Source organism: Myxocyprinus asiaticus, chromosome 3 (genome assembly GCF_019703515.2).
Source record: "Myxocyprinus asiaticus isolate MX2 ecotype Aquarium Trade chromosome 3, UBuf_Myxa_2, whole genome shotgun sequence".
NCBI classification, from domain to species: domain Eukaryota; kingdom Metazoa; phylum Chordata; class Actinopteri; order Cypriniformes; family Catostomidae; genus Myxocyprinus; species Myxocyprinus asiaticus.
Window position 1 is genome coordinate 59183229 of NC_059346.1, and position 9860 is coordinate 59193088.

Sequence of the window (9860 nt, forward strand, 5' to 3'; positions counted from 1 at the left end):
AATGCAAATGCTTAATGACAACATGAAATCAAAAGAGACCTCATTAATCTTCTTAATACACGTTTCTGGTCTCTAGGGTTGTCAACATGGCTAAGAAACTAAATTTGAATTTTCACTCAAATATTACCAAAATTCTAACTACATATTCGCATTTTGAAAGACATTATTTCATATAGGGGGAAAAAGCAACAAGACACAAGTGATCAAAAAATTTTTAAATCTACATTCTCTCCTAAATCCAAAAGAGGGCGTAAGGAATAAATATAAACCAAAGTAAAAGTAAAATGTACATAAAATCAAAAGATAATTAAATAGAAAAAATAAAATAAAAAGATTACTACAATTACTACTACTACTACTACTACTACTAATAAAATCTAATATTTTCCAGCTTAATAGACCGTAGCTCTGCCTCTGTTCATTCGTACAAATATTATATGGTTTAGTGAGGGAGAAACAATACCGGAGTTGGAGTAATCAACTCACCATTTGGTTGGTAACTTTTTTAGGAACTGCACCATAATACATGCTTAAATTCATATTGTAGAATAACTCTTGCAAACAATGCAAGATGCATGAGCAAATCAAATTACATATAAACTGTCAACTAAGAACATCTGTTGTGTCTTTTAAAAAAAAACTTACCTGCACAAGTTTATCTAGAATGTATAAAAGATTTCCAGAACTCCACGTTATTGGTTAATGTTATTTTGGCATTGTTTTAGGTCGCTGTAATATGTAATGCAGCCTTTCTAAAGATTTTACCAATAGTTAACGCAGAAATGTAATGGCAGTTAACATTAATGTAATGAAGATTACACAATAGCAAATAACGACATTTTAAAAAAAGCGTTACCATTGGAATACGTCAAGATGCTATTGTTAGTGAACCTGACTTTCAGCTTCAATGTTACATTAAAGCTGCACGCATAAATGTTTTCTTCATTAAAAAAGTTGAACTCCTAAAGACATTAATTGTAATTTTGCAATATATGTAGGAAATCATGACCACTCAGATTAAAATGAAGTGAAGCTAAAGCACATAACTGGTTGGTCAGAAGGTTGCTGGTTTGATCCCCACAGCCACCACCATTGTGTACTTGAGCAAGGCACTTAACTCCAGGTTGCTCCGGTGGGATTGTTCCTGTAATAAGTGAGTCGCTTTGGATAAAAATGTCTGCCAAATGCATAAATGTAAATGTAAGACTCCAGTCATATCAGTAACCTTATAAAAGCTGTTTTATTCTACATGGAGAGGGTCCACACATGGGGGCTGCCATGTTAGAATCACATGACCAGCTGAATACAACTTGCTTAATCTCAGTAACCATCCTGTTATTTGACACTTTCACTCATTGATTAAAGTAATCATGGCTGACTGTGAATACTAAACTTCTGAAACTGAAAACTATTGATTTTAAATGATGCTGCATCCAAGCCGCTAGGTGTCAGTGTAAGTCCAAGATGACACAAAGACAAAAGTTACTGAGTGCACCTTTAAAAAGCCAACTTAAAAGTAGGTGCCGGTGGTATTTCAGGAGGGGAGTAGTTCTCCACAATCCACTTCAAACGCACAGTCGTGTCTGGTTCCATTCTGGTATGGAAAGCCAACTTTTCACAATTCAATCAATTCCTGGTGGATAAAATAATGTCCCTACCTAAAAAAAATGTCATTGAATATCCTGTTTTGCTTAGAAATATGTTGCATTACGGAAGTAAAATGGGTTGTGAATTCTGTTTAATGTTGACTTTAAAACAATACTCCTCAGTGTACAGTATGTGATATGAAGACCTAAATACATATTCACAGCTGAAATTGACAACTCCTGTTATCTCTGATGTTTTATCTAGCGAGATAAACACACGTCTAACTGAGGAACAGGCCAGGAAAGGCATGGACCGCGCTATTAAACTGGAGCAAGATTTCATGGAGTGCTTCTCTGGTAAGACTGTTCCATACACTGCCCTCTTGTGTGCTGGAGGAAAACTGACACATTTACTAATTACAGGGCCAGCATGGAATCTGTGTACTTTTTCGCCTTTTCTGTGCTGACTGTGTAGGAAAATCTTCTGAATTGACTTTAAAATGGATATTGTAGATGTGTTAAACTGAGCTGAGATTACTACACTTTTAGGCCTTTCCCACTACACTTAAACTAAAGTTAAGATGGTTAAAAGTGTTCACAGTTTCTTTCATTTGAAAGAGGGTTAGCACCTCGTTTCACCTTAGTTATACACAAATGTCTTAATGTTAATTTGTTGTTAATTTAACTTTATTTACTTAAATAGGTATGGCACACGAATAAGATTTAACAACTAATAGCATGTTGTTTCAACTTTGATATTATTGTTTCAACTTAATTTAATAGGCTCAAAAGAAAATAATGACTGAGGTCAGTCATTTAACAGTGGATTGCCCATAGAAGTGCAGAGAAAGCTTCACTTCAGCTACACAAATTCACATATGAAAGGAAAAATTACATGGATTGAACAGGATCTGACTTCACCAAAGGGAACACTAATCACCCTAATGGTGGCTTTACACAAAACAACATCAATAATACAAAAAGAGCTAAAATCTCAATGAATTCATAATAACAACCAATTAAATGCCTTTTGACCAAACAAATGTGCTTAAATTGTTCAAGTGCAAGGGCTTACAGGTATTCCACACAACCTCAGTTCTGAACTTGATCGCTTAAATCTTAATTTTATGGATTTTTAAGCCAAAGAAGTTCTAGGAATTCACAGTTATTCTTTTACTGTATGTATCACTCTAAGTTCACCTTATAATTAATAGGTTGTGTTGTACACATTTACGTGAATTAAGTAATGCTAAAAATGTAATACATTTCTGAGTAGAAGCTATTTATTTTCTAGCATTATGGTTGTTGAGCCAACGATTAAACCCAGAATATTCATTTAAAGTTATATTTATTTAAATGTATTTTCTGTAAATACTAATTGCATTTTTTTGTTGCTCTCTCCCTGTATCACAGCGACTGTGGAGGGTGACAGTTTTGAGGAGGTTTATCACAAAGTGAAAACTGTGATTGAGGAGCAGTCATGGCCTTATATCTGGATTCCCACCAGGGAGCGTCTGTGAGTGCCAACCCAGAGCCGAACCACCTTATCCAGTCACCATTTGGCCTACCTGCCCTGGACTGTGGAGCTCTGACTTGAAGGGCTCACGAAAACGGACAGAGAGAGAGAGAGGGAGAGAGAGAGAGAGTGAGAGAGAGAGGGAGAAATTAAAAGAGAGGAAGAAATCAAGGAGGCAACAGGAAATGATGGCGTGGAACAGCATAGGAGCTGCACCTGCCTCCAGTTTCCTCATCCAGCTTTGTAACTTCCTGTTTCTGCTTTTCACTTCCTATCTCAGTCTTTCTCTCAGTACTTTTCTCTTTCTCTCTCAATAACATCCTCTTCCACAGGATTAGTGAGCTGTTTTTATGAACAGGGATGCTACAAAGAAATTTTGTATATTCAGATTCCCTCTCTCTCTCTCCGAATGAGAGACAAATCGAGAGGGAAGAGCGACCACCTTGGCTTTTACTGGAATGAGACATTCAAGAGCAATTCCTAATTAAAGGAGCTTGTTTTACAATCCTAATGGTGAATTGAACTGAATGGAATGAAAGTATATTTATCAGTATTAATAATGCTCTGAAAATATTCAATATCAAAGATGTTACAACTCAGAGACTGACATTTACTCAGTCACCCAGTTATCAGTATTAAGGGTGTTTCATTTCTTTTAGTCATTTGATGCGAAGAAGAGCTTGATTTGTGCTCCTTGACATCCAAGAAGGACCGAGTTGACAAAACAAGATGTTTGTCCTTCGAATGTTCCCCATAAAGCTGAAGTGTGCAATTTTTTTTTCGATGTTAAAATACTTTCTCCTATCACATCTTAATATGCAGAGATAACTATGAGTTATGAATTTGTAGGTTGATTTCCCCCAAAAGTGTAAACTTTCCAAAAATTGCTCTGTTTGTTTGAGCATCCTGATCAGCCCCCAACAGCAACAGTGTTTCAACCAATGATGTGAGTTTGGGGCGGGACTGTCTGCTTGTTTGACCAATGGCAGACATGGGGAATTTTCGGGAAAACTGTTTGAAATATTATTTTTGCTATTTCTTTTGGTGACTCCAGCGGTGCAGAAATTACACACTTCACTTTTACATTTTGCAGCTATATCATCACAGTGAATGGAAAAAAAGGAAGGGTTTAGATGACAGTGGAGAAAATGCAGACAGTGAATTTCATTCTGTACATCAAGGAAAATCCACTAGCTTCATATATTCGGATTTATGTTTTCTTTGATTTTCTTGTGCTCACATGTAAACATGCCCATTTAGACATGTGCAAACAGACATTTTTTGCCTTCTTTTATCTGGGACTTCTTGCAATAGCCCTATTGATGTTTTCCTTTTAAATGAAATTAATTCGCTCGGTTGGATTTGTTCCCTGAGCGTGCCGCTCTCAAACATAATGACTCCAGGCTGCTCTTTAATGTGCAATATCAGGATCCTCGGCATGTGTTCTTCCATAATCTACTCATAATGGAACCAGTTTCTGCCATGCTTATATCATGAAGTCATTGGTAAATTATCAAAAAGCTTCAAACATCAAATATTTGGTCATTTTTACATACGTATTGTTGGATTTCAGTTCAGTTCTCATTGGCATTTGTGCTGATTGGCTAAGTTCACACCGCAAGCGAAGTGCCCAAAATTTGAATTGGGCAATACCCTGGCAATGATATATTATATTTATTATAATTTATTGCATAGGGTTACCAACTGTCCCGTATTTTGGAAAAAGTTAAGACGTCCCGTAGGGGACGCGGATTGTCCCGTATTTTATTGGCGAAGCAATCAAGATGGTCAGTCGGTGAAAAGTCCCGTTTTCAACATTTTAAGCACCTAAATGTTTGACATAATCGGATGGCGAAACATTCTGTATTGAATGCATCTGTTTAGTAATGAAGTTTAACACACTGCCATCACATAGGGTTGCCAACTGTCCCGTATTTTGGCAAAAGTGAAGACGTCCCGTAGGGGATACCGATTATCCCATATTTAAATGGTGAAACAATCAAGATGGTCAGTCAGCAAAAGTTCCTGTATTGAACACATCTGTATAGTAATGAGGTATAACACCCCGTCGTTGCGTAGGGTTGCCAACCATCCCGTATTTTGGCCAAAATGAAGATGTCCTGTATTTAAGCGGTGAAACGCTTGACACGGTCGGAGGTGAAACGTCTTGTATTGAAGGCATCTGTGTAGCAATGAAGTATAACACCTGCCATCGCATGAGGCTGCCAACTGTCCTGTATTTTGGTTGAAGTAAAGACATCCCCTATGGGACGCCTATTGTCCTGTATACAGATTGTGGAATGCTCTAGTTGGTCAGTCGGCAAAAGGTCCTGTATTGAACATATCTGTATAGTAATGAGATGTAACACACTGCCGTCGTGTAGGGTTGCAACTGTCCCATATTTTGGCCTAAATGAAGACGTCCTGTATCGGACAATTAGTGTCTAGTGTTTAAGCAGTGAAGTATTTTTAAGTGTCCCGTATTTAAGTAATGAAGTACAACACCCTGCCGACTGAAGTAAAGACGTCCCATGCGGACGCCTATTGACCCATATTTAATTGGCGAAACGATCAAGATGGTCAGACAGCGAAACGTCCAATATTGAAGGCATCTGTATAGTAAAATGGTTTAACACCCCACCATTGTGTAGGGTTGGCAACTGTCCTGTATTAGCTGGGACGTCCTGTATTTTGGCTGAAATGAAAACATCCCGTACGGGACGCCTTTTATCCTGTATTTAAACAGAGAAACACTCAAGGCTGTCTGGCGGTGAAACGTCCCACATTGAAGGCATCTGTATAGCAATAATATATAACACCCCACCGTCACGTAAGGTTTCTAACTGTCCTGTATTTTGGCTGAAATGAAGAGGTCCCATGTGGGATGCCTATTGTCCCATATTTAATAACATTTGGGCCACATTTATCTGCGGTGTGATCGTAGCCTTAATGACCATTCATTCAGCACATCTATAAACTCTGCACACACATTTACATACACACACACGTACTATCAGGAAAATGTTGCGTTTTACACTGGTTTTATGCTGTATATCAGATTATAATTGACTATTGTAATGGAATTGTAGATGCATCTCAACATCCAATCAGTAGACATCAGTTACATTGCACCAGTTTATTGCCGTTTTGATTACTTTGCCATCAAAAAGGTGAAGAGGAGCTGGTCTTGAAGCTGTTGTTTTATTGGAATATGATAGTAGGTTCAGCTAGAGAGTTTAGCTTGGCTAAGCTACCAATTTGCCTGCCTCCAACTAATTATCCTTCTCAGAGCTCACTTGTAAACAATTTTTGCGAGGCTTGACATACATTGGTCCAAAAACTTTTGGACACATACAGTAAGTCGCTTAAAATGTATTTGCATTGGATAACAAAATATCAAACCAAGTGGCACCTGCAAACAAATAATGCTAAAGCTTTTGTCAGAACTAACTTCATTTTTTGAGTCATTTTTGCAATGACTTGTAGTCAATTAGTCTCCAAGCGATTTCTAGTGGATGTATTGAAGGTCAGTTCCCCTCAGGTTCTCACAGGTGTCCTATCAGAGTAACCACAGGTGTATTAACTTTGTTAATGTTTGATAACCAGAAAGTGCACAAATAATGTGTATCTTCATTTTAAACAGTATTTCTATTGTTTTATCATTTAAAACATATCGATCATTTGTGAGATTGTGTGCTTGTGCTTACCTTTATTTAAAAATAATTGCCACTTCGTTTGGTATTTTGTTATATAAAGCAAATATATTTTTTAGGTGTGGCTAAAGCGTCCATATACTTTTTGGGGCCACTGTAGCTCCAACATCCACCCCAGCCGACATGAGAAAGGAAGAACAATAAATTGGCTTTTTTGCCCTTTTTGTGCCATGACAGTGATGCTGTAAAAATCGATGCAGTGCTTTCTCCAAGGACTAACACAAGGACGAACATCACAGTTTGTTCATAACACAGTCCAATGATTCGGTTTCGACTGATGCATTTGATTAATTTGATGATTTCTTTATGTAAATCAGTGTCGTGAACTGTGATGGTTTAAACAGACTGTGAACAATCTATTCCAGGTTATTCCAATCCATTTGAAATGAAAGCTGACACAATTTTTGTGAAAGACTAATAAGAGGAGTGAAATATTTGCACTTATTAAAAGGAAAGATGATTGATGCAACAGACACTATGATTTCTGGCAACGAAGAAAAAGGAGAAAGAATGAGAGAGGGCGAACTGGTGGCTTTTTTACTTTCGCTTCATTTCTTTTTAATTTTTGCGTTGAAATTTCGATGTTTGAGTGTGTTTGGAGTGCAGTGGCAATTTATTTCCTTGACGTTTTCTTTTTTTATTTCTTTTTTTATGGATTTGATATACTTGTTTTCCTCAAGGGGTTGTTTGTTTGTTTATTCAGTTGTTTACTGCTTTGTTTACATCTGGGTTTCATGTGAAGACAAGCGCTTTTGCTTTGGTTTCCAAAGTGGGGCTGCACAAAAATTTAAATTTACTGTGAATTTTAAAAAAATATACTTGCACGCATTTAACACATTGATACTATTTTAAACATAGCCCTTAAATATGTTTTCCTACTTATATTATTGGCCATACAAAAGTAATAAAAAATAAGAACATACACTCATCGACAACTTTAAGGAACACTTGTACATCTACTTACAGTATTCATGCATTTATCAACCAATCGTGTGGCAGCAGTGCAATGCATAAAATCATGCAGATACGGGTCAGTTAATGTTCACATCAACCATTAGAATGGGGAAAAAATCTCAGTGATTTGGACCGTGGCATAATTTTTGGTGCCAGACGGGCTGGTTTGAGTATTTCTGTAACTGCTGATCTCCTGGGATTTTCACGCTCAACAGTCTCTAGAGTTTACTCCGAATGGTGCCAAAAACAAAATACATCCAGTGAGTGGCAGTTCTGTGAACGGAAACGCCTTGTTGATGAGAGAGGTCAACGGAGAATGGCCAGACTGGTTCTAGCTGACAGAAAGGCTACTGTAACTCAGATAACCACTCTGTACAATTGCAGTGAGCAGAATAGCATCTCTGAATGCACAACATGTCAAACCTTGAGGCAGATGGGCTACAACAGTATAAGACCACGTCAGGCATTGCACTGCTGCCACATGATTGGCTGATTAGATAATTACATGAATAAGTAGGTGAACAGGCGTACCTAATAAAGTGGTCGGTGAGTGTATATTGCTTTCTATATGATTTGGGGAAACAAATACACCTGCACAGATGTACACACACACACACACACACATTAAACAATGTATTACCAAGAGAAATATAGGACTTATCTATAACTAGAATGAATTATGAGTTCACATTTATTTATTTATTTGAAAGAATCAAATGTATTTTATCGATTTGTATTTGCCATAACATTATTCTAATTATCCTCAACAGATTGAACATACTGCTTTTATTTTAAAAGAATTATGAAAATACAACAATGCCATATGATGCAAAAGTATATTTAAATTATTTATCTTTAAAGAGAGATTTACCAATGACAGTATCGGACTATAAAAATGTTTAATTTCAGTGAGATGCTTGTTGTAAATTAGCTACAAAAATAATAAAAACTTATTATGTTAAAGACTGTTCTGTAGAAGCTTTTGTTTTGGAGTGGATGGCTAATAGCATGCTACCTGTATTTTTTTGCAATTTTCTGTATGGAATTCCCATGCTAAACAATCCAGTATACAACAGAGCAGACTGCCTGAGATAATGTATGCCATGCAGAGTACTCATACTAATTCTGCAGTATATATACTGTGCATAGTATGCAATTCTTCTGTGTGCATAGAATACCTAAATTACCTACAGTACTACATCTGCCAAAACATACTGTATACAACTATGATAAATACTGTATGCCACCATAAAATGCCCTCACCTTGGCCTTCCATAGTGTGATTAATGAACCAGAATTCCTACATTGCTTTTTCACATTTCCTTCTTGGCTCATTATCTAATCGGACTGCTAAAATTGGACTAAAAATGCAAAACAAGTATTTACTTTCGAGATGATAGCTGAACGCTAGAATTAAACATATATTGTGATGAGGTCTTGTGTGTACAATGTACAATGTTTTGAGATGTTTAGCATTGCATACTGCTTCACATATGTATATATATATATATATATATATATATATATATATATATTATATAATAAATAAAGAGCAGTACACAGTATACACTGATGAACCAAAACATTATGACCTCCTGCCTATATACTGTCGGTCCTCCACGTGATGCCGAGGCATGGACTCTACAAGACCCCTGAAGGTGTCCTGCGGTATCTGACACCAAGACATTAGCAGCAGATCCTCCAAGTCCTGTAAGTTGCGAGGTGGAGCCACCATGGATCGGACTTGTTGGTCCAGCACATCCCACAAACGCTCAATCAGATTGAGATCTGGGGAATTTGGAGGCCAGGGCAACACCTTGAACTCTTCATCATGTTCCTCAAACCATTCCCGAACAATGTGTGCAGTGTGGCAGGGCGCATTATCCTGCTGAAAGAGGCAACTGCCATCAGGGAATACCATTGCAATGAAGAAGCGTACCTGGTCTGCAACGATGTTTAGGTAGGTGGCACGTGTCAAATTGACATCCACATGAATGGCCGAACCCAGGGTTTCCCAGAAGAACATTGCCCAGAGCATCACACTCCCTCCACCGGCTTGTCATCTTCCCACAGTGTATCCTGTTGCCATCA

At 37.4% G+C, this 9860-nt stretch overlaps 1 protein-coding gene across 6 annotated transcripts in view; it reads left to right on the top strand.

Moving 5' to 3' along the window:
• Nucleotides 1–8732, top strand: part of LOC127426041 (disks large homolog 4-like) — a 201325-nt gene extending 192593 nt beyond the window's left edge. For 4 of the 6 annotated variants that reach the window (XM_051672537.1, XM_051672528.1, XM_051672513.1 and 1 more), the window contains one exon: nt 1852–8732. In XM_051672537.1, the coding sequence (XP_051528497.1) occupies nt 1852–2053 (202 nt within the window). In that variant the 3' untranslated portion in view covers nt 2054–8732. The remainder of the gene's footprint in view (nt 1–1851) is intronic. The other 2 variants (XM_051672520.1, XM_051672551.1) reach the window with 1 other exon arrangement.
• Nucleotides 8733–9860: the final 1128 nt, after the last annotated feature.